Here is a 26211-nt window from a genome sequence, read left to right on the forward strand (position 1 = left end):
CGTTTGATACAGTTGACAACCGTGATCGAACTTAACTGACAACGAGATAGTGATCAGAGTCAACGTTCGGACCTCTGAATGTCCGCACATCGATAGCATCCGAGAAATGGCGCGCATCCACCAGAACATGGTCTATCTGGTTACAAGTTTCATCATTTGGGTGTCTCAAGGTGTGCCTTCGGATGTTCTTTTGTGCAAAGTAGGTGCTACTGGTGGCAGCAGCGAAATTTACTAGCCGTAGACCGTTGTCATTGGTAGCGGAGTGAAGGCTCTCCCTACCAATTATGGGACGGAAAAACCCGAGTAGCACACTTGTCATAGTCCAGCTTCTGTGACTTATGTACGACCAAATATAATCACATTAGAGTTGCTGCAACCAAATCAGTCAGAATTGTGCTACTAGGGAAGTCCTCTCTACCGACCTGGGCGTTAGCGTCTCCGATAACAATTTTCACGTCATGCTTTGCGCACTCTCCATAGGCTTTATCAAGACATTCATAAAACGTGTCCTTCACGTCGTCGGATTTATCGTTTGTCGGTGCGTAAACGTTGATTAGGCTGTAATTGAAGAATTTGCCCCGTATCCTCAACACACAGATTCGTTCGCTAATGGGTTTCCACCGCATCACTCGCTTCATCTCCATGCTCAGCTTTTCCGCCGCCGCTGTGATAGTTGTTACATTTGAATGCAGTGTTGGTCGTGGGGTCCACGGCTCGGAATTCACGTTCTCCGGATCTAGGCCATCGGACTTCTTGAATAGTGGCCATGTTCACTCCAATCTTCTGCAGTTCACGAGCCAGAAGGCTCACTCGTCCAGGTTAATTTAGGGTCCTGACATTCCAGGTACCGAGTTTCCAATCATAGTCCTTATTTCGTTGCCGGGTCGGTGGCCAAAAAAAAAACGTTCTCTTTTTCTTCTATCTCCATTTTTCGTGGTATTTGAGAGGCTTCTGTAAGCTACCTTACCGGGGTCGCGTTACCTACATCACGCTGGTGGGGCTGACGCGATACAGCATTTCGTTGATCAGGATTGAACACGGATCTCCTGATAAACTGACACGGTTGATCAAGGCGACGATGGATCGGGTGTTCTATTTAGTTCAAGCTTCAGGGGCATTCTCGAGTCCATTTAAAACGCGCAGGGGGTTACACCAAAGGTGATGGTCCACTAGACAAGGGACACCAATATCAAAGCACTTGTAATATTTCCATTGTTTACGTTGAATATATCACCGTGAGTATTACAGTAGATGTGTATGATTTTTGAAATGCGCGATTTGTTCATTAGCTTTGCAAAGGTGTCGGGCTGTACTTACAATCTAAGCCTTACAGCAGCCATTGATCTCAGTGTTATAAACGTAATCGCATGAATCGCATCACCATATTAACTTTTTGAAGCTCCAACAAATGTTTACAGAAGAACCTTAAAATTAAACCCTCATATTGTTTCAATAGACTTCTAATTTAACCCGTGGCGTAAGCTGCCCATAAATCGAAAAGAGTTCATTTCGACCCAATTCTTCCCCCATGCCGGGTCGCTTCGTTACACATGAATGATGATTACTGGCCTGCGGTGTGCCACACGCTCAAACTGTTCGCACCGTTTCCTTCAATAACGACAATAACAGCTTCCCATGCGCCTCCGATTGATGATCAATCATGGTAATAACTTTTCATTGTGTTACATCGTAGCCAGCAGTAGTCAGTCAATCGTTAAATTACCGACAATGTAGTATGAATTTTCGGCAACAAGCAGTCAAGCCTATCAGAGGCTGCACTAATCCACGATCAAAGACTTATTAATTCAATTTCTTCACTCTTCTTCTCCTCATTTACAGGCTGCTGACTCAGGTTCCACGATATGGGGAGATGGTCGAAAAGCATAAGCAACTTTTTGAACTTTGGCTAGTGAACGATAGTAAGCGATAGAAAAGCAGCCCATAAACATAGGGGCTATGAGGTTATTATTAGATTCAGATTTAAAAATACGTAACAGAGAGTTAAGATAAGAAGAAAATATAATGCGTAAGAGACAAAAGCTACTTCCGGGGGTGTCGGACATCGCCGTTATAGTACTATTAGCTAGATTAGTGTTAGTGTTAGGACAAACCACCTGCAATAATGGTCAGGGTCGGGTACTATACGAAAGACTGCCAAACCAACAGTTGCAAGGCTTCGACGATGACGTTGTGCGAGATTCAGCTCCACCATTTCGGGTTCTGGAGAAATGTCAAGACCTTTGCCTGCGAGATCGTACGGCGTCCAATAATTTGGGACGAGCCTGCACAAGCTTTGACTTTCAACCCGGCAGCCGGATAGCCTCCTTTAGCGGCAGTGCCGAATATGAAGAATCCACTTGCTATCTTACGCGAGAGCAAGCCGCTCCTGAGGGAATAGGAAATCTTATGCTAGTGCCGAACAGCGTTCACTTCACCGAAGTGTGTCTGTCTTGTAAGTCATTTTAAATAGATAATATTCAAATTATCAGATAGATTTCATAACAATCGTTCCATTACAGCTAGTCGTCCGGATCGCGAATGCCCCAGCCGGCGATATGTATTCGAAAGACACCCGAGAAAGAAACTTAAACTGCCAGTATCCGATATCAAGGAAGTGACTGCCGCCAACCGTTCGGACTGTGAAGACAAGTGCCTTAATGAGTTTTCCTTCGTTTGTCGCTCGGCCAATTATGACTCTACGCTGCGAAGCTGTTCCATGAGTAGGTTCACTCGACGTACTCATCCGGAGCTGCTGGAAGATGATCCAAACTCGGATTACTTGGAGAACACATGTCTGAATGCCGAACGACGATGCGATGGCTTGGTGGTGTACGTAAAGGAGGAAAACAAGCGCTTGGGAGGCCCCTTCGAAGTGGAAATCTTCAACAATATGACCCTGGAGGAATGCCAATCGCTCTGTCTGAGGGCGGAAAAGTAAGTGAATTGAAAATAGTTTTTTTTTTCATGTTTTCTCATGGGTTTATTAATTTTATATTATGTATTCGGATTTTGTTAGCCGATTGATTTAACCACTTTAAACATATTTGGACATGAGGAAAGGACTGATATAACTGCTCCAAATGGCGGAAATAACGATTAGTCTAACCTTCGCCTCCAGTATGTGATGACACAAATCAACGCACTAACACACCAACTATTTTTCATGCATTTAATGGCATGTATCACAGATTACTGTTCATAACTTATAGGGTTCCTTCCTCGAAATTCGTTAAATAAATTTATAGCCGTGTTGTTAGGCGGTTTATCTAGTTAGTTTGAAACAGAATGATGTAATTCCTGGCAAGTTAATGCATAATAAGTTTCAATTCTTCGAAAGAATAAACACAAGACGCGTAATCTACAAAATATTTAACTTCACGAAACGTGTTCGGCTTATGTTGCTGAGCTGGCAGCTATTAACTTCACTTTGATGATAATTTCCGATCAGCCCGTAGACCATTATTTCATCTTCTCGGATAGCCTTTGTTCTATCGAGGCACTCCGGTAGATGAAACCTGTTAAGCACCCATCTTATTTTCTTACAACTATAAGAGAGCAGATGCGTGATTTGGTCGAAAGATCATTCAAAATTACCTTTGTATGGGTCCCATCCCTAATCTATGGCAATGGAAAGGCGGACTTGCTAGCAAAGGTGGGCGCACAGGAAGGTGAAGTTTAGGATAGACAAATATCGAACAACGAGTTTTTCCCATTAGTCCGTCAGATTACTTTTCAAAATTGGCAAATGATTTGGTCACACAATGAACTGCGATCAATACTACACCAATGATGTCAATTTCATCTGCAAAACCAAGGAGCGTGTAAGAGTAAGACTTGTTGATGATCATTCCGTTACTTTGTACATCAGATCTTCGAATTGTACTTCCAGAGCTTGAATAGAAGATTAGCGAGCGCATCACCCTGCTTCAATCTATCTAACGTCACGAAGGAATCAGATATTCTGACGCTCGTTTCGGCCCAACCCAGTTCGTTCAGCAGGTTACTCCCAATATTTAAAAGCTCGGTCAGGATTCTCGGGCATAATTTCTCACTTCGTTTAATGTGCATAACTCTACTGCTTGTCCATTCCCTAGTAACATCAGTATTATTATTATGTTTTTTTTATAGCATACCTTAAGAGTAAATTGATACCGCCAAAAGAGCGTTATAAAACCACAATTGTTACTTGGATCATCCTCAATCCTGATTTTGTTAGTGCCCTCTCCGTCCGATTATTTTCACCAATGATTCAAAGTGCCTTCCCCACCTAGCAGCCACCCGAGCAAAGCTTGAGAGCAAATCGATAACTAATTTTGTTGTTGTGAAATCGCCTAATTTTGATAACTCATGTTGATATCCTTTTGGTCGTTTTAATGGTTAAAAGATCAAAATCTACAGCAGAAAAATCTTACTGTGACATCAAATCGAAAACTATTCCTGCTGTCGATGAGAGCAAATCGAAAACTAATTTTGATATTGGTTCCGATAACAAAATAAGTACACAGCTTGATGTCAGATCATACAATTTAGAAATCAACAGCAAAATGAGATCAAAATATGTAATCAGTCATGATGATTCATATTTGAAAACAAATTATGATTTCGATTTGATATCAATACTATATGCTCTCATTATGTTTTCAGACTTTGCTCGGGCACCCTTGCCCGGTCTGTCAACAAATTTCCGGAGCTGTCATTAATCATGACTGGCACCGGTGCGCTTTTCTTGCGCATGTTGTTGAATTCCGCACGTTGTTCGTAGCAAAGTACTCCCGTTTCTTACGCCGGTGGAGAAAAAATCTCAGCAGCCCTTAGTTTTTTATATCATTCTCTGCTTTGGTGTGTAACCTCTACGAGCATGTGGCTCCAGGTCTCTCCAAGTTTTTCTCAACTGTCACTTTTTGGTACTCCACATTAAACCAGCCTTTCCGTTGGTATCCTTGTGGCTTGTGGCTGCCTTGTAAACCGCCTTGTGGACTTGCTGCCACAATGCGTTTAAATTTTCTCCAGTTGGGTGTCCTTCGATTTGTTTTTTTTTGTTGAGCTTATAAGCAAATCGCTCCACAACAACCTGGTCTGACAGCCGCTGTATGTTCAGCTGAATGGTTTTCTCAGCCTAGAACCAGTAAGGCTGGACAGGTATGGTTTCGAATATTCTAGATAGGTGCTACAGAAAGCCATACCATTCCAAAATTGACTAACCGCAGGCCGTTGTCATTGGTAGTTGCGTGGTGGCCCTCACTTCCAATGACTGGGAACACTTCTCTTCCGTCGAGTTCCTTTGTATCACCAATGATGAGTATCATGTCGTGTTTTGGACATTCTCTGTAAATCTGGTCTAGACGCTCATAGAACTCGTACTTCTTATCATCGGGATTGTCTGTCTTTGTTGCGTATGCATTGATCAAACCATAGTTGAAGATCTTGCCCTTTGTTCTCAAATCGAAGTTGCGATCACTTAACGGCCTCAATCGTTTAATTCGATGTTTCGATGATTCGATGCTGCTGCGAACCGAGCACTACGAATCCGACTTCATGCTTCGCCTTTTCGCCACCACTGTAGTAAATGTGATTCTTGATTAAGGCACCTACAATTGGGTCTACCGCGAGGATTTTTTCTATATATCTCGTCGTATATACCAAGACCAGGGAGCACCTGCCAAGGAGTGAGGGCTTGAAATGGCCACCCTCAGATCAAACCTTCGGACCTACCATAGGCAAAATTTAATTGAAGAATAAATATTAGGACTTACATTGCTAAAACTTAAAACTTAAAATTCAATTTAAATTTGGTTTGAAGCTAAAAACTAGTCGACGTAAAAAGACGAACGATTTTAATGTAAGATAGGCGAACAATTTTAGTATTATTTTAGTTTATTAAGTTGAACCAGAAACCCAAAATTAGTCGTACAGTGGAGCTGCAGGTATCCATCATCGTGGCCTCGACCTATTGTCGTTGAATGCGCTGTTAAAACATCTTCTCGCAAGGGCAGCTATTGTATAATTGGTAATACATCCGTGTAATTATTCAATCAAAATAGGAAGCGTGCTCCCTCATACATGATGATTTTACTAAGTATGAAATTAATTCCGTGTTTGTGGCTGTGTTTGGTTACTTTGGCTGCGATCCGTGAATCCTTCTAAAGAAAAACTTGTTCAATTGGATCAAAACAGGTTATTAAAATCAAGCCTAGTCTAGTCGGATTGTACCCAAGTCGCCAAGGAACCTTAAAAATTTGATTCCCATAATTGCTTTGTAAAATCATAGAGCTGGCGGTGTCACTAGAGGTGTGCGCCGCCGCTGGCATTTTTGTTCAAAATGTGTCACGCTGGTGACTATAATTTTCCACGCGGATTCAAATTTGAAGAAGTCCGGAGAATTTTCAGTAGAAATTCTGAAGATTCAGTGGAATTTCCATAGAATTTCCTGATTGATCGCTACAACATCACGTTGAATTTTTTGTGAAGATACCAATGATTTTCTTGAAAATTGCAAACAATTTCTTGTTGAAATTTCTAAAAACTTTCTGTAAAAACTGAGAAAAAAATCGCGTAGGAATTGCGGAGTATGACCCGTTTAAATCCAAAGAATTTCTCATTGAAATTCAAATTTTGAACGAAAATATTTTGTCATTCGGCAGAAAGAACCACAAGCCAGAAGTAGAAGACTATCTAGCCTAAAGTTATTTGGCCGAACATGGTCCAACAGTTTCTTTGGCTGAAAAAATCGATTGTTCGAATACTGATAGGCCGAATATGTCCTTTAACCTAAATGATCGTTCTTCAGAAGGCCGTTTGGACGAAAATTACGTTCCGCTGCATTGGTCATTAACATACATTAATGGGAGAATCATTTGAATTTCGTCTGGAAATCAGACCAACTTCCCCAGAAAATTCTTTAAGTTTTTCAAGAACATTCATTTGGAAAATTGTTTCAGATTTTCCACGAGAACTCCTTTAAAGTTTCAAAAATTCTTAGGGATACCAAGAGGAGCTCCAAAGGAAAATTGTTTTGAGTTTCAGCGGAAAATTTGTTGGATTTTACATAAGAATCTCTTCAGCATTTTCAAATTTCCAAATTTCTACAGAAAAATATTCGGATTGCGGATACTCGCTAAAAGTTCTTGTCGAGTTTCTGTTGAGTATTCATCGAAATTTACACAGAAAATCCTTCATAATTGTAGAAGCTTGTATCTGGTAGAAGGGGCGCTTTAACGTCTTTCTTAATCTATACTATTTGGGTCCAAAAATGAAGAATAGATATTCGATATTTTTTTCAGAATACGATTTAAAATGCGTCAGGGTTTTTTCGACTCTGAAATTAAAAGGAACATTGTTTAATTTGTAATTGAAAAGCAGATGGAAAATGCTTCCTCGATATTTTCGGTTTTGTTTGACGTACAGAATAAAGTGGTATAATATGGTTTAAAACGGACTAGCAAAACACCGCAGGATACTTCATTCCAACTTTTGATAGTTAATATATGGGCCCAACGTTTTGGGTTGATGGTTCATTCCTTCAGAAATGTTGCATTTTCAGTAAAAGGAGTTGCTCAGCCTAAAATATTTCTTAAAATGTTTTAAACACAAAAATATATTTTTTACGGCCTTAGACTGTTTTCAGAATTTCTATGAGATCCCTGTATGAATTTTCAACTTATGCACTATCGTTTGCCACTATAAATGATATAAAGCTTTGGAACCCAATTAAGACGGCTTTCACCGGAAAATTTCTCGGAAATGTTAAGGAATTTCTTAAGACTTCAACAAAAAAAAAATTTTTTTTTGTTTTCAATACGAAGTCCATGAGAAATTCCATTGGCCAAAAGCGACAGGCGGCCGAACTGATAATTTGGACTAAAAAGCCGTTTGCCCTAACAGGTCGTTTGGTCGAAGAGGTTATTATTCCGAAAGAGCCGTTTGGCCATTTGGCCGAAATGTCATTTGGCATACGGCCTTTTTGTCAAATGACCATTGGACAAAATTATCGTCCAAAATGGTTTAATCGAAAATGAAGTTTGGTCGAAAGCGACATTTTGGCCAAATGGCAGTTTGTGCGAAAAGTGCGTTCGGTAGATCATTTTGCAAAAGTCGTACAGCCGAATAGGTCATTTTGCACAAAATGCCGTTCGGCTGAAGGCATTGTTTAGCAAAACAGACATTTTCGGACCAAATGTCTCTTTCCGCTAAACGACATTTTCGGTCAAATTACCAGTTCGGTCGAATGTCCCTTTCGGCTATATGTTGCTTTCGGCCAAACTACATTTTCGGGCAAACCATTTGCTACCTGATTCGGCTTAATAGAATTTGGTTAGATGACTTTTGGCTTAAAGACCAATATCGACTTTAAAAGTAGAGAGGTTACAAAATTTCGTTCAATGGTCGTTTGACGAAAAGGCAATTGAGATTTGGCTGTATGACCCGTTGGGCTAAACGACTATTTCAGCTTAATTGCCCATTCTGTCAAACGACCATTTCGGTCAAACATAATTTTCGGGCTGATGACTTATTCGGCCAAATGACCGTTTCGATCAACCCAGTCAACACAAAGTCGTATATGATGCCACATAAGATGCTAAAGTGGAGGCGATATACGTACAAGTTGTACGGGGAAGTACGTATATCGCCTCCACTTTAGCATCTTATTGGACATCATATACGATCTTGTGTTGACTGGGAAACGACCTGTTAGGGAAAACAACTTTATCGGTCAGATTACCAGTTCGGCCGTATTTTGCCGAATGGAATTTTCCAAGAATTTCTTATGGAAAATACACTAGTCGTTAGATAACTACACCAAATAAACGTTTCAGTTAGCGAATGTCGTTCGATAACTGCAATGCATTCTAGACCTCAAACGGTTGTTAGTAGACGTCAGATGCAATAGAAGTGCACCTGATTGTGCAGTGCAATGCAGCTATCATCGACTTTGCCATCGTTCTGATGTTCAGCTGTTGCAAAACTGTTGCAACTATCGAATTTCAGTTAAAAAGCCATGCAGTTAAATGACTTGCAGTTATTGAACGTCTACTGTAAAAATAATTTCTCGTAGAAATCCAAAGCTTGAAATTAAATTCCGTTGAAATCCAAAGATTTTTTTACTGATATTTACATTTTGAACAATCTTTCGTGGAAATATTAAAAAACTTTCCGTTGAAATTCTGAAGAATTTCTCGTGTAAATTTCAAAGAATTTCCCTTGAAACGTCTTCAGAGTCTCCCAGAAATATTCCGTGAGTATTCCGAACATGTTCCTATAGAAATTTGGAACGATTTCTCGCGAAAATCTGCCCTTCGGGTTGTAGCCGATGTGATCAAATTGAATACAGGGGGCCTAGCAACCCCTTAAAATATTATTCTTAGCATTGTGTTGTGAAATTATGAAGTTTGAGGTATCACACGACACACGACACGACTGAATTTATGAAATCTGATCATGTGGCGGAATTCATGGGCGACAGAGAGGCAGCGACAAAGATCTTGGGGTAAACAATCACGAAGACGACTCACCAATAGTCTGGTGATGGTCGAGAAAAAAGATTGATTGGAAAAGCATTTAAATTTATAGTTTTTTGAAAAACTACAGGAAAGTTATAGTTGGACATCCAGGACCTTACAGTTTTCATTATAACACCCCATTGCGGTTACAAAATCTGATATATGTCACCAAGTGCTCAAGAAATCCAGGCTTTTCCAACAAGTCTACGGTATGATGAAGCCTCGAGGCCATCTGCATGATCGAAGAGCGCACGGCAGAGGGTCCACGAGAGGTTCCAGTCCGCCGAGGTAGAAGCCGGCGTACACTCGGTGATCAAGTTGGAATCGAAGCGAATCCCAGAGACTCGACAAGTTGTGGAGTACCAATGAGCGGGGCCCAGAAGAAATAGGAGGAAAGTGTTGGAAGAAAGTGAGGAAACGAAAGGTACAAGGTAGCACTAACGAAGTAAAAGGCGTCGTCGGGTGTTTGAGGACCTACGCAGAAACTAGGAAGTAAGTAGGACATCAAGGACGGAAATAAAGTGTACCGGTAACCAAAAATGAAGTCGGAATTTTTCATGAGACAACTTCGATTGTTTTCTAATCGCGGAACATCTCGAGGATAGAGCCCACCCTGAGGCTTGTAGAAGGGGGGTCTCGGTAGTGCTGGAAGTACCAAGGCCCTGACTCCCCAGTAAGTTACAGCACTTAGAAATTAGGTTGCCCTGTAATTGGGGGTGGAGACTTTACGAACTTGATGGATTCCAAGGAAAGCACGAGCGCCCGTGTTGTGGGTCCCAAAATAAACCTCGAGATTCCCGTGAAGCCGTTTGGATTAGATGTTCCTGTATATGCCTCCATTTTTAAGTAAACAGATAAGCACTGTGAGGCTGGCTGCATAGTTCGAAAGCGCGTTCTTGACGCTGGTAGACATCCCAGAAGTATCCGTGGGATCCTGAAATTTGGGGCATTGGCATACTTAATATTCCAAGTATTGTTGACTCCGCAAACTTTGCAAATTATCGCTTGTGTCCGGTTCGGAGCCGAAAGACGAATTGAGGTTGTTCAGGCTGGTCCAGGCCGCTGTGATTTCTTTGATTTTTCGCGGCTATCCAGTAGTGGAAGCTCTCCAGTACATTTCCCAGCTGTCTCACACTGTTTTTTTCTGATCCAAGTTTTTACGTCCTGCATTGGGACGGTTTACTCTAATAGCCGGCCTCGCTATCCGACTCCGGCAAAGTGATCGGTCGTGGTGTCGCCAAGCATTCCGCAGTGACCCGAAATCCATGTAGAGGTCGTATTCGGGAGCATGTTTTAAAGAGTGCCTTGGATCCAGGGGTGTTTAGGCGTTTCACTCTGAAGTGCGGAGCTAACACTCGTGGAATAGAACGCGAACGGGCTTGCTGGACGGGTAGGTACAGGCGATGAAAGCCGCAGCTGCATCGACCGAGAGAATATGGTACAGATGTCCGGGCAACTATGCGAGATAGTTATGTTGGTCCCGGTGACCCCGATTCCTACTTCACGACCTGAAACGGACTAATCCGTATACCCATATTCGAAATTATTTAATTCTTTGTTTAATAGCTCGGCTGAGAGCACGGAATTTTCGTTCTCTTGTTCCCCGCTACCGGACCCCCAACCTCCACCTTTTGCAGCTCTTGAGAAAGAAGGACAGCTCAAGTCGATTCCTACAGGGTCTTAACGTTCCAATTACTAACTATCCAATCAGTTTAGGTAAATTAACCTGCAAAAAAACAAATCGACCCGAAAACGTGAAGAAGCTTCTACCTTTACCTCATCAGAATTCCTTTCTTAGGGATCTTCCAGATACTTCCTTGCCGCAGTGTATTCGATCACTCCGCCGACTACCGACAAATGGATGACCGAACGGGAGTGTTGAATGAACGGCGCTCACGCTATCGGTTCAACTCAGGCTAGGGGCAAAATATCACCAAGCGCTTGGGAAAAAATTTACATGCATGTACTCACGGTTTGGCTACTTTACTTCGTACGACCTCGGCGTCGCTACGTTTATAGGATTGGCCATCGTCACGTACAGTATGCGGTGCTCTTACTCCTGTGGACTCCGAGAAACGCTATTGCTGGATCATGGGTCCGTCGCCGTTGTTCCTAACGACGGGAACAGTCACTACACGGGGGATGATCATCTCGAACGACGCGGTATGGTTTTCACGGCGTTCGTCTCTCTGCGCCTCGTACGCTGGGGTCATCGGTTCCAATCCGGCTCCAGGTAACTTTTTTTTCCCTGGAATCTCCCCAGGAATGACCCCAGCCATTGCCCGGTCCCGCACATGGTCGTATGACTTTAACCATGAACTTATTTATTTCGTGGCTGCCGCTAATAAACCTCGTGAATTTATAAGCTTATGAACTACGACACTTCACGTACGCAGATGAACGAATTCAACCCAATAACCCTTCACGTGAGTGGTCTATTCACAACGTTCAATTACAAATTTGTCTATTTGTACAACTTTAATTACATAAATTTCAAATATTCGTGGTACTGCCACAACTTCTGATGAATTTCTCGAAGGAATTCCAGAAAATCTCCCGAGTAAATGCCGAAAAATTTTTCGAGGAAATTAATGTCTAAGAGATTATAAAGATATTTCCGAGAAAATCCAAAAGATTTTACCCGAGAAGCTTTTCCGTTTCGTTCTGATCTGGAAATCAAAATTTAAATAAACCGCATGGGCTCTTTTTGTATCCGATTGCCATTACATTTTCAGAATAGAAGCGTCATAACGTCTATTTTCTGGTACATGACTTGTTTTCCCCATCATGCCAATTCGCCCTCAGATACATTCCTTCCATTCTACGAGTATTCTAAGTAGTTGAAACAGTGACCCATTATCACCCCCGACGACGGTATCGAGGTAGTGGTCGATTTAAACTAGGTTGGTTTGTTTTTACGTTACTTGGTTAGGTTATCCCCATATAGCCTTGTGGATACTCTTCAGGGGGTTAAAAGGGCTTAGAATACCGTTCGGCGGGAGGTTGCAAAATTAATGTATCGTTGGCCGTATTTATTCGATACAGTTTTCAATCTATCCGGTCCGATCACTGTTCTGTACATTTCTTCCCTACCAGCCTTCCATCCATCGTATGTCTACTCCATTTGTACAAAGAACGCTTTTTTCTCGCCGTGCGTCCTCGAGTCGCCGTACGTATGAGCAATGCTCGTTGATGATGCTGTAGTTGAAGAAACGGCCGTTGATCCTCAGTTTGCTCAGTTCGTAAAATAAATCGTGGGTTTTAGTTTTTTTTAATTCAACCATTCGATTGACCCATGAATGAGTCGCCGACCTTTAGATCAGGCTATATAAGTTCCGCACATTAGTTCACCAATTTCCATTGTTGATTGTTGATCCGACTTTGTATTTCAGGTATTTCTGCCGCTCGATTGAGTTCGACGATCAAACTAAGCAGTGCATTCTCTCGGAGGAAGATTCCGTCTCACAAAAAGATGATCTCAGCATCAGCTCTAGTCCTACTCATCATTTCTATGACCTCGTATGTCTCGATAATCGTAAGTATCCACATTTTGAATTACGCTTTTGCTTCAAAATCAATTCGATGCATCCGTGAATGTCACTATGTCCCTCCTTCCAAACAACCCCCCGGGTCGTCAGAAGAACTTCATTCATCTTAGAATTCATTGAACACAAAGTTTATTCACAACTAGTAGAAACAGGCAAAAATGCACGCTAACTTTATGATTAAGTAAACGCTATGAGCACGCTAGTCAAAATTTGCTTCTTGCTGAAATGATGATGATATTCTCTAGAGCCATGTCCGTTGGTATCCTGAGACGGGTCCGAGAAGTTGGGAGCCGAGGTGCTCGTGTTTAACCAAGAGACTCACCCCCTCCTGACATGCACATTGTGTTAGAACCTTTTTCCCATATGGAATCTCCACCTCTTCTGACGATTCTTAACCCGTTGATATTGTGTTGTTTAACTCATCCTTTGCACAAGTGTTGTGAGCGTTGTGAGACACTCCGGGGGGTTTGGGAAGCGGAAAACAACGTGCCCTGGTTTGTAATGCACTACCTTGTTATTGTCGTAACCCAGAACGCGGAACCGATTATCCGGAAAATTCCGTGACATCGCATTTGTTTGCCAGCGGCCGACGTCCCGATACCGCCTTTCAACGGTATCGTAACTCTAGACTAGGTGGAGAGTTTCATTCAGAAATTACGGGAAGGTCGTTGAGTGAGTGTTTGGACGAGTGCCTCCGGCAGACCAGCTTCCAGTGCCGTTCTGCGGTCTATAGCGATCGCTTTCGAACCTGCCGTCTCAGTCGATACAATCAACGGGATGGAATGCGCATCATCTACGATGCGGACTATGATTACTATGAAAATTTAATGCGTAAGTATCTAGAGGTTGGACTACTTTCTAAATGAGATATTATTTTATTAAACTATTTAAAGCACATTTAGTGGGCGGAGATTCGGATTCGACCAATGGCAGACCAGACCCCACTGATTGGAGACCACCTTATGGAGGTAGAACAATATAATGGTGCCGGAACTGGCTCAAAGACAGAATATAATTCATTTTTTTACAGATCGTGATCGTGATCGTGATCGAGACCGTGTGCCGGATGATAGAACGCCTGGTCGCTTTCCACCAGGAGAGCGCTATCCTCCGGGGATGCGACCTGACTATGGCAGTAAGTTTGTTTATCAGTATTTTTATTTGTGTAAATGTGTTGTAAGATAAACCATACCTGTGTAGTGACCGTTTGACACAAATACACATTTGCAATATAAAAAGGCACCGCAATTCGTGCCCGATCAATCGAGCACCTTGCATTCATCACACTTACAGGTGAAACCTTTCCAGGTGGTTATCCATCAACTGACAGATATCCTGGACCAACGGATCGCTATCCAATGGGCCCTGGAACAGATCGTTATCCAGCGGATTTCGATGGAAGATATCCACCGGTGTACGACAATCGGTTTCCAGGGGATCGCTACGGACCCACAGATCGGTATCCGGATCGTGAACCAGACCTCTATCCTGGTGGCCCTCCTATGCGTTATCCTCCTCCCGACACACGATATCCTCCTGATCCGCGATTTCCTCCAACAGCAGACTCCCGTTATCCGAGCGACTCACGATATCCTCCAGATTCGAGGTATCCTCCCGATTCACGATATCCTTCTGACTCACGCTATCCTACTGACTCTCGGTATCCCAGCAACTCTAGATACCCTCTACCCACTCCTGACTCACGCTATCCGATGCAACCAGACTCCAGATATCCCCTTGCACCAACGGGAACTCGTTATCCACCTCCTCCATATATGTATCCAAACTACCAACCAGGCTATCCACCACCTCCTCGAACTCCTCCAGATCGTGGTTACACTACTGATCGCTACCCTCCTGCCCTGAGACCAATCGACAACAACCGCTACCCAGCACCAGATTCGCGATACCCCATGGAACCAATACCGGCACAGGGTCGTTACCCAACTTCACAGCATCAGATTCCATTGCTTCCGCACAAGTACAACAACAACCCTGGTAATTATGTGTTTCATTTGTCATGATATCTACTCGTTCATGTTATATGTTGCCATTTGTTCTATCAATGTTAAGACTAAGTCAGGCGTAGCATTTAACCATTCATTTTTGTTGAAAACAAAAAAACTGGATTGACCAGAAATAAAACATTTGTTTACCAAATGAAGATGAAAATCAGCTAACTAATGAGACATCAATCCCACAGTATACGACCCAATGGGATACGATCGTGGATACGCAGATAATCGTGGCTACGGCCCGTACTATCCACCATCGGGGGTGGGACGCCTACCACCGCCAATGCCGCTTCCGGCGTTCCCAGATCGGGACCGTGGCTACCGACGACCGGGTATGCCCGATGGAGGAGGTTATCCGTACGAGATTCCCTATGGACCGTCCAGTTCCGGCTACGACAACACGCTTGGCGGAGGGGATGGTTTTGGGGGATTCGGACCCCAGCGCCCGTACGAAACTCGTTGCGATGGATACGACAGCTTTAAGCAGATGGCGTCCAAGCGCAAGATGCGTAAGCAGTTTGTTCGACGAGTTATAAATGCACCCTCGCTAGGGGTTTGTCAGCAGGAGTGTGTTGCGGCAAGGGATTTCATGTGCCGCAGCTTCAATTACAGGGAATCAGCTCCTTATGAATCGGAGGGCAACTGTGAGTTGAGTGATCGGGACTCTAGGGATCTGGACATACCCAGCAGCCAAATGTTCGAAACTGACAACTCAGACTATTACGAGAGATCTGTGGGACGAGGCCAAGGAGATGAATGCTTGGATGGTTTGTTACAAAAGTTTCAATCAATTTCGATTCTATTTATATGAAAATCGTCTTTGTTGTAGTTGCCCAACTATGTAACGAAGACGGCATGGAGTTCACTTTGAAGACACCAGAAGGATTTGTAGGTCGAATTTATGCGTATGGATTCTACGACCGTTGCTTCTTCCGAGGAAATGGAGGAACAGTAAATGTTCTGAGAATCAGTGGACCTGGAGGATATCCGGAGTGCGGAACACAGCGGGTAATTTGATTTTTTTTTTCATTGGTCGAGTAGTGCATTGAGCTATCTTATCTTTATAACATAGTATGGAGACACGATGACCAACATAATTGTTGTGCAGTTTTCGGATAATGTTCAGACCGGTCGTGATAAGCGATTCAATCTAACTTGCATGTTCCGTGGACCTGGAGAAGCCGTTGTCACATCGGGATACATTGGAGCAGGGTGAGTGCGAATGAAGATTCAAGTCATACTTCTTTCACTGCATGTATGTAAGCAAATCGATGCATGGAACCAATTTAGAAAACTGACAATAGAAATAGTAGCATAGCTACTAACCTCCACTTCAAAGTACCTTTGACTGTTTAGTCTTGTACCGCTATTCGATATGATCGATTATCAGCGATGCAAGGTCGAATTGGACAAAGGACGTACGATTCCTCTCGTCTTAAACGCAGTTTCAATGAAATTGACAGGTCTGGAAGTCCGATCCCGATCGAATATCTACCAGCAGAAAACTCGATGAGCAACAAGGTACGACTGATGATTCTGTACCAAGGACGACCAACGACAACTATCGCTGTTGGAGACCCGTTAACATTCCGGTTGGAATCTCAGGACGGATACAGTCACGCCACTGATATCTTCGCAACGAACGTGGTAGCCCGCGATCCTTACTCCGGAAGAAGTGTACAACTGATTGATAACTACGGGTAAAATCGACGAATTCATTATCGTGTATACTTATTAAAGCATAACTTTTCCCTCCATAGCTGTCCGGTGGATAATTTGGTATTCCCAGAGCTGGGGCGATCAAGAGATAGCGATGCTCTGGAAGCGAGATTCAATGCCTTTAAGATTCCTGAGTCCAACTTCTTAGTATTCGAAGCTACGGTCCGAACTTGTCGAGGAGGCTGTCAACCGGTAACGATGCCAAATCATCCTATTCAGATCTATATTCTAAAACCTTGTATCATTTTAGGCATACTGTCCTGGGCCTAGTGGTCGATCGGAGCCGTCTTTTGGACGGCGAAGGAGGTCAGTCTCTGAAAACCCTACTGATTTCGACGGAACTGCTGAGCCACTGATTGGAGAGGAGATGAGCGATGATGATGAAGTTTCGATAGTCAACGGAACCGTCATACATGACACAAATTTGAATAAAAACGAAACAAAGGAAAGTGTTGATTCTAACGTAGATGACCTGGATGCGAATGCCAGTGAGATGCCAGAACAAGTACGAGAAATGATTGAGGTAATTCAGAGACTCTAAGATATCTTAGCATCAATTCAAAAAGTAATTCAAAGTCTCGTGCTTTTCACACTCTACAGGTCTTTCAATCACGCGAAGAGATGCAGCAGGATACGGTTGCCAGAAAAATGATTGCACCGCAAGAATCTGTCTGTTTGACCCATTCGGAATATTACGGATTAATAAGCGCTCTAATCTTGCTAATGATTCTTCTAATCAGCATTACGTTCGCTTCCGGATTAGCTTACCGCCGATACTGGAAGGTGTTCATGAAGAACCGCGGACTTGATCGAACCTCCCCAGTGAATTCGTTTACCCCTTCAGCGCTGCATAATGTATCCGGCAGCCAATTCCACGCGTCGGGTAGAGGATCTTCATCTTCCCGTGGCGATGGAAATATTCGTTCACCTGGATTGTCTCTTTTTGGAAATGGTCTTCAAAAAACTTTTGCCACGGGGTAAGACAATTGTAGTTGAAAATGATCCTTTAAAATAATTTCATAAATTTTTATTTTAGAAACCTATCGCGAATGTGTCAAATTCCAGTAATGAATCCAATATCCAGAAACAATGGCAACAAAAGCGAATTCGATGACCCCAGCGAACCAATCTACACTGATCCGTCCCTCTTCGAAAGATCAAGGTAAATCATAAAAAAAACTAACCTTTAACTTTGAAAGTTTTTCGGCCTCAAACACCTGTTCTAAAACTGTCGTACATTCGCTTCTATAATTGCAGAATATAAACGCCTTTGAACCCTCTTTCAGATCACTGCGCAGTATCGCCGTCGATCAAACCGATGCGAACCATGTTTAAAACTATACTGCTGTAGATTTAATTAGGATACACCCGTAATCATTTTATGGACCGCTACTAGGCAGTAGTTTAGCAAAACTGTCGCTGATTATGGTTTAAGCATGAAAAATAATATAGAATTAACACATGGATATCGCGCAAAATAAATTTTAAAATTTGCTGTAAAGGAGCGTATATCCTACAATAGGTCAGATGAAAGCTCATACATTTAAGTACTGTGATGGCTATAGATAGATAAGGTCCGCCACGGTCGTAAAAAGGCCGTGACATGATTCTTCATATAGTTTAGTTTGAAAATGTGAATACACTTTTCCTTTGCCCTTGGAGGAACATTGTACACACTGAAACAGTTGTCTACCAAAGATTGATAATATACAGGAATGGCTGAAGCAAAGGTGTCTGTATAGTCGTCGAATCTCTTCTTAATTTATTCGTAATAAATATAAGTAGCTTAAGAGGAACAGAAACAAAAAATCATCTGGAAAATAGAGACCTTAACGTACGAAATGAATTTATGAAAAATACAACTGGCAATGAAAATCACTCATCCACTTTTATTGAAATGTGTTTAACTGTTTTTAAACAATTCACATGATAAGGCCGAACATTATACGGTCTGCAGACATTAGATGATAATAGTCACTTCTCTTCCAGAAAGTATCTTTTAAATAGTTTACATTTTATAATAAATATCAAACAGCATGAACAAAGTTCTTTTTTATTTTCGAAAGAAATGATTCTCACCATTTTTTTTTTACTCAAATCTTCTAAAAACTCTATCCTGCAAGAAGAACACGCTCCCTGACATAGTACACTCTGCGAGCTATCAAAGTCATACCTTATTGGAGATCAAATAAGTTATGCAGTACCATACCAGTCAGTTAACTTTTTGTTCTAAAATCATTTTAGTACAGGAAGACATCTCGGGCCCTCCTTAGCCTAGCGGTAAGATGCACGGCTATTAAGCAAAACCATGCTGAGGGTGGCTGAGTTCGATTCCCGGTGTCGGTCTAGGCAATTTTCGGCTTAGAAATTGCCTCGACTTCCCTGGGCATTAAAGCATCATCGTGTTAATCTAATGATAAACAAATGCACATTTAATACCAACCTTAAAAGTACGATCAAACAAACGCAACAGATCAATGCTGTTGCTGCAAACACGCTCATGTGGCACCACAAGATTATTTGCGACTATCAGTAAGATTAAACCAATCGACTTCCTGGTAGACAAGTGGAAGTCTATAATGAGTCAAGTGAAGAACTGAAGAACAAACTCAAAAAAAGGTACCAATGCCAACCAAGTATCCATGGCGACAAAACAGTTGTTGGGATGTATTTATGCAAATCGATTAAAGGAATATTCACGACAATTTGTCAGATACGATTTATTTTGGATGTAGGATAACAACATTCAAACCCACATTAATTTTGTTGAATTCTGGATCCTGGACTTTATGTTCAAATTCTTTCAACATGAACAGTATATCAAGTGACGGTGTGTGTGAATCCATGCTCCTTGGTAAACGCCGAGCCCGAGACAAGTGGCTTGCATAGATGACCGTCGGAGGAAGGACATTCATTGATGAATCCCCCGTCATTAGCATCGCCCAGGAAAGAAATAGTCGTGATAAGGCGTGCGCTTTGATTGAGGTGGTAGCAATAGATTGGCCTTGCTGGATCGTAGGAATCTGCATCATCGCCAGGACTCAATAGACAGTCAGACAATAAGCAAGAAAATTATAGCTCCTGTGGGTTAAAAATCGTTCCTTAAACAGTCACGAGCTAAAGCATCCTGGGCATCCTCCTCCTTGATTTGAGTTCAATTCTGTGGTACCTTTTCTATAAAACGAAAAATCGCTACCTGCCTTCGAATTCCATAAAAAGATTTACTTTTTGCCTTTCTCGTACACCAAGGTGTATCGAAAAGGCTATATATTCACTTCCTAGACGATTTTGTGATAGAAGGTCCGGAGACCCATAGTGTTATATACCAATCGACTCAGCTCAACGAATTGAGAGAATCTCTGTCTTTTTTTTTCCTAAGCAATCAATGGAGGGGGAATCTGCTCAACAGACATCCTGGGTTGTCCAGGAAGTGCGGGGTTAGGGATCACCTCCAATAGGAAACGAGGGAGGCAGGACTACATCCCCGACCCGCTAAACCGTTTCCATTGCCGCAAAGCCCATATTCCCTTCGGTACAACCAGAAAGTAATGCTTCAAAGCGGGGCCAGTGCACAACGCACCCTCGAGGTTATCTGCGTGTCCTTGCAGCATCGAACTTCGTGATTCGCTTTTTTAGAAGAACACCATGGTATCGTGCCAGCGCATTACCGGCTTTCCAGGTGGCCTTACCACGCCCTATGTCCTCGGAAGGTGGGAAGGGTCGACTTCGCGCCTGCTTACCTCTGCACGACTGGTATCAAGAATGATGATGCCGCGTGCACCCCAAATTGACCTTTCTGCGATAGGGCCTATTCACCAGCACACAGAGGGACTTGCCGGCGCGGTGCCTACGCCTGCCCCAGCCTTGACGAGGACCCCTTTCCGTCCTCGGGCTCGGAACCCGCCCGGTTGACCGACGCCGCGAAAGCCACGATACCACGTTGTTCTTCGCGCGGCCACTTGTTCGATAAAAAGATCGAGTTCGACCACAGAGCATGACCACCGGTATGACCCATGAAGCCGACTCCGATCCCTTGGACCACCTCTTATTTGCGCCTGAACTAGCCATCCTTGAGTCCACGCGCACTAAACCTGCGCACACCAAACACTCGGGCGAGGCCAAGCAAGCCAGCTGCGTTACCTGCACTGTGATTTTGCAGCACGCTTAAACGCCGGGCACATCGAACCCCCCATGGGGTGCTTGCTGTTCACAGCTTTGCTGGAACAAATCAAACAATTGGGAGGGTTCGTGCAGCATTGTGCCTTATGTCCCTCCAATCCGCAGCGTCGGCAGAGATTGCTTCTGTCACGGCCTTTGCAGTCCCATTGCTTGTGCCCCGGTTCCAGGCACTTGAAGCAAACTTCGAGTTGTTCGTATATGCCCACAGGGCATACCGACCATCCCACCTTGACGCTCCCTAACTTGACTACCGTGTAGGCGTCCGCTGCAGATAGCCGAACCAGTGCTACCTGTGTCCCTGCCGGACCTTTCCGTAGCCGAACGGCTGCGGTGGGTGTCTCCACTTCACACTGTCGCCGCAGTGCCGTGACGAGCTCTTCGACTTCGGTGATCTCGTCCAGGTCTTTAACCCTTACCGTCTCGCCTAGAACTTCCTCCGCCAACTTCTTGTAGGCGGCGCCCTTTTGCGAGACGCCCCGCTTCAGCTCGAGTATCATCTCGCCCATCCGGGTACGTCTTATTCGACGTACGTCGGCGCCGAGTTCACCGAGCTTGACGTCACTCCTCATCGCCTTCAAGACGTCCGAGTACTTAGCCTCGTCCGCCGTGATGACTAGGGCATCGCCCCTGGAGCGATTGGCGCCTAAGACTGCATTCAACGGTTCTGTGGCATCGCAATCGCAAATAATCGAAGCACTTCATGACACTCCTAGGAATACGGTTGAGTTAAGTTGCTTCGAAATCTCTACGCATCTTGTTAAAGCAGCAATCGATAAATTGAAACAGTCCAGCTCTATTGGTCCTGACGGAATTCCTGCCTGTATACTAAAAAATGCGCTGATGCTCTTGTATATCCACTCACTGTTATATTCAATAATTCCTTGGCGCAACGTAAATTCCCTACTTGTTGGAAATCATCGGTTATGTTCCCTGTCCATAAGAAAGGTGACAAGGCAGACATTCAAAACTATCGTGGCATTATTTCGCTGTGTGCTAGCTCGAAGGTGTTCGAGATTATTGTAAATGATGCTCTGTTTGCTAGTTGCCGGCGTTACATCTCCTCTGATCAACACGGATTCTTTCCAAAGAGATCTGTTTCTATGAACTTAGTTCAATTCCTTTCCACATGCCTACGTAGCATGGATTCTGGTGCTCAGATTGATGCTGTATATCCGGACCTCAAAGCAGCCTATGATCGTGTTGACCATGGAATATTACTAGTTAGATTGGAGAAAATTGGCGTTTCCCCCGCATTTGTCTCATGGTTAAGATCGTACCTGTCTAATCGCACACTGTGTGTCAAAATAGGAACCAAACAGTCTGAAACGTTTTGTAATCTGGGCCCATTGCTTTTTGTGCTATTCATAAATGAAATCGATATATTGTTGCCACCCGGATGCCGATCGTTTTTCGCAGACGATGTCAAGATCTACATGATAATTAAGAGTCTACAAGATTGCATGGAGCTTCAGAAGATGGTAGATTGTTTTGTAATGTGGTGTTCCAGAAACTTCATGACAGTTAGCATTGCTAAATGCAGTATCATCTCGTTTCATCGAAAGATCAAACCATTTGTCTTTGACTATACCATCGCAGACCAGCCGTTGCAAAGAGTAACGCAAGTACGAGACTTGGGCGTTATGCTGGATAGTGGCCTCACATTTCGAATCCACTACTCTGATGTAATTTCTAAAGCAAATAGACAGCTTGGATTCATACTCAAAATTTCTTCAGAATTCCATGATCCATTCTGCCTGCGATCACTGTATTGCTCGCTGGTACGATCCATTTTGGAGTCAAGTGTGGTTTCCTGGTGTCCATACCACGCCAACTGGATTGCTAGGATCGAATCAGTTCAGAAAAAATCGTACGATATGCTCTTCGCTTCCTCCCGTGGAATGATGCCACAAACCTGCCTCCATATGAAGAACGTTGTAAACTTCTTGGACTACAAACCCTAGAACGACGACGATCCATCGCTCAAGCTGTATTACTAGGTTACTGCAACCAGATTTTCTCAATTTGTGCTGCTTGGGTATCTTACATATCATTGATAGTGTTGAAAAGCCAATTTGGTTCACCTTATTCTCGTTAACCTCAGCACAAAAACGTTAGTGATGGATAACTGCAGGCTTTAGCCGTTAGCTTAAAATGTTGATAAATTTAAAAAAAAAAACTGCAATCAATAGCTTTCATGTTGTTCTGTTGATTGCGCTATTCAAATTAATTCATGAAAAAATGTTAGTAAGGTCCTTTTGAAAAGTTAAGCGAGAATTCTTCTTCGCCTTCGATACTCGCCATCCTTCTTTTCAAGCCTCTAGGTCGATCTTCTTTATTTGAATCGGGTGTATGCACACACACCGGGATTCGTTTGCTTTCGGAGTTATTTGAAGGATTAGTCTCTTGTGGTCGAAAAAAATTATTTATCCTCCATATCCATTCCTTCAAACCTACGATCAAGTAGGAATTTCTTAAGAACATCTTTTGCTACCCTTACCAAACGCTCAGCTTGACCGTTACTTTGCGGGTGATATGGAGGGCTTTTCAAAACTTGTATACCTTGTCTTTCCCAACCAATTAAACCAACAAAATAATCCGAATTAATGGTAAACCAAAATATGAAAAAAAAAAAAGTTTTGAATATTTTAATAAATTTCCTAGCTTCTGTTCCATATTTCATCCAGTATATCTCTAGCCATTTTGAAAAGCTATCAACCACTAGTAAAAAGGTTTGTCTTTCAAATAAATAGAAATCTGCATAAATCTTGCTGAAAAGACCTTTCAGAAGTTGGAGGCCAGTTTGATGTTTTTTTCTGCCCTGGGATTTTTAAACAAATTTCAATTCATTAAAACAATTTTTTTTATAAAAGTAAGCGAGAATTTCTGATATTTCCTTCAACTAGCGACCATCTCCAATAAGTGAATTGCATCCAAAAATGAACTAAAGATGAACCGCATTCGAATTGTAAATTGAGAAGATCTAACCCAAGTAACAATTTCCAAGCTTGTTGGATTTATTTAATTCTTATAGTGGATTTATGACAGCAGTCGCCATGGCTAGATGCTCAGATTTAATGATGATCTGATTGCTATCAATAAACCTCTAATAAATCTGCTGAAAATGCTTCAAACGTCAAATACCGATTGGTCTTGTGAGCAGCTCTACGGTTATAACGAAGAGCGTAATAAGTCCTATTTTCAAAGCTCGATCAAAGCCGCAATTTTTAGTCATAATGTGGTCAAATGAATAACCCTAATAAGAATATTTACATAGCAAAGGATTTATAACGGTGTTGATTGAGAGCAACATTTTTCTGATCGAAATCTAGGATGGCCATATTGGTAATGGAAAACCATCTTCAAGTCAGTGAAATTTATCACTGAAATTCATGATTAGACGGTGTTTTCACTGTGAAAGACACGTTTTGGTAATTGATTTGAATAACAAATATATTTGGGTGTACCATCAATAAATTCAGTAAAAACTTAAGCAATTGATGTTATAATAATATTAAATTTATTGCCCAGAACTATATTATTTTGCGGGCGCGTAGTGTTCAATCTCATTTTTGAACTAACTTTCACCATGAAATTGAACGCGCACCTCATTTCCATGAAAGTAGATTGGAAAATTAACCTAAAAAAATATTATTTTGTAGTCATCCTCAGCATAATTTTCATCAACAATTTAGTTTGTTATTATTTTTTTGCAAAGTTTTGTTTCTCTTTTTTCAAAGCAACATTTTTGACGGCTGCCGGATCCAAATTCCCTTTTTTGCGGGCGACTTGAAACGGGTTTTTTTATACTCTTATAATGAGATCTCCAGCAATTTCGATTCAGAAATAATAACTACCAAAAAATATAAGAACTTTGAGCATGTTTGGGTGAAATCTAACATTGCAGGAGAAACCCATGTTTTCTCCTCTGTGTATTTCCCACCGGAACATGCGCAAACAACATCTTATGAAAGTTTTTTAAAAACTGCAGAAGAAATCTTATCGGGACTTCCACCTGAAGTCAAAGTACATATTTACGGAGACTTTAACCAACGCACCGTTGACTTTATTCCGGATTCAGAGAACGAACAAATTCTACTTCCAGTCGCTGGGGAAAATGAAACACGTATGTTTATATTTGACAGAACTGCTAGCCTAGGACTTAACCAAATCAATCACATTAAAAATCAACAGAACTTTTACCTTGATCTCCTACTAACCAATATTCAAGAAGATTTCTGTGTGACTAAATCATTGAATCCCTTATGGAAAAACGAAACATTCCACACGGCAATCGAATACTCTGTGTTCGTTCATGAATATAAAAAACCCAGCGACTGTGACTTTGAAGAAGTCCTTGAATACAACAAAGCAATATGAAGCAATCAATATCAGATTACGTAAAACATTGTGAACTTTGTAAAATGAACAAACATTTTCCACAGATAAAAACTCATGCAGTAATTACAACTACACCGGCAAAACCTTTTGAAGTAGTATCAATCGATACTGTTGGACCGTTTCCACTTTCAGTAAACGGGAACCGCTACGCAGTGTCGATACAATGCGACTTCACAAAATTTATCATATTAGTACCAGTTCCAGACAAAACAGCAACAACCATGGCTAAAGCTCTAGTTGAGCAATGCATATTAACATTTGGACCAATATCAAAAATTAAAACGGACCAAGGTACAGAATTCAAAGCGATATTTGATGAAGTTTGCAACATGCTAAAAATAACACACACTTGCTCTGCCGCCTACCATCCACAAACAATAGGAGCGTTAGAGATGAATCATAGGTGTTTGAACGAATACCTACGAAACTTCTGTAACGCTAGAACTAATGATTGGGATAACTGGATGCCGTACTATAGTTTTTGTTATAATACGACCCCCAACCTTGACCATAATTACACACCATTCGAACTAGTTTTCGCTCGTAAAGCCAATATTTTTGAATCAATAAAGCAGAAATATCTCCTTTATACAACCATGAATCCTATAACAATGAAATGAAATATCGATTACAAGTAGCGCACGCACAAGTTTTAGATGCAATTATAAAAGTTAAAGAAAACAGAACTCACAATTTGAATAAAAATGTGCAATCAACTGATATAAAAAACGGCGATATAGTATATTTGGCACAAGAAAATAGAACTAAACTTGATCCAGTTAATTCAGGCCCATATAAAGTTATAAGTACAACCATATCAAATGCTACAATTATCAATAGTCAAAACAAAACCAC

At 42.1% G+C, this 26211-nt stretch overlaps 1 protein-coding gene across 12 annotated transcripts in view; it reads left to right on the plus strand.

Annotated features, from left to right (window-relative positions):
* Positions 1–18824, plus strand: part of LOC134211609 (uncharacterized) — a 36531-nt gene extending 17707 nt beyond the window's left edge. For 2 of the 12 annotated variants that reach the window (XM_062688654.1, XM_062688653.1), the window contains exons 2-17: positions 1840–2452; positions 2520–2934; positions 12890–13032; positions 13577–13876; positions 13939–14013; positions 14076–14180; positions 14339–15043; positions 15249–15827; positions 15890–16068; positions 16133–16272; positions 16524–16760; positions 16821–16971; positions 17030–17302; positions 17356–17756; positions 17816–17941; positions 18066–18824. In XM_062688654.1, the coding sequence (XP_062544638.1) occupies positions 2023–2452; positions 2520–2934; positions 12890–13032; positions 13577–13876; positions 13939–14013; positions 14076–14180; positions 14339–15043; positions 15249–15827; positions 15890–16068; positions 16133–16272; positions 16524–16760; positions 16821–16971; positions 17030–17302; positions 17356–17756; positions 17816–17941; positions 18066–18114 (4308 nt within the window). In that variant the 5' untranslated portion in view covers positions 1840–2022 and the 3' untranslated portion in view covers positions 18115–18824. Of the gene's footprint in view, positions 1–1839; positions 2453–2519; positions 2935–12889; positions 13033–13576; positions 13877–13938; positions 14014–14075; positions 14181–14338; positions 15044–15248; positions 15828–15889; positions 16069–16132; positions 16273–16523; positions 16761–16820; positions 16972–17029; positions 17303–17355; positions 17757–17815; positions 17942–18036 lie in introns of all 12 variants that reach the window. The other 10 variants (XM_062688661.1, XM_062688656.1, XM_062688659.1 and 7 more) reach the window with 10 other exon arrangements.
* Positions 18825–26211: the final 7387 nt, after the last annotated feature.

The sequence above is a fragment of the Armigeres subalbatus genome, chromosome 2 (assembly GCF_024139115.2).
Source record: "Armigeres subalbatus isolate Guangzhou_Male chromosome 2, GZ_Asu_2, whole genome shotgun sequence".
Classification (NCBI taxonomy): domain Eukaryota; kingdom Metazoa; phylum Arthropoda; class Insecta; order Diptera; family Culicidae; genus Armigeres; species Armigeres subalbatus.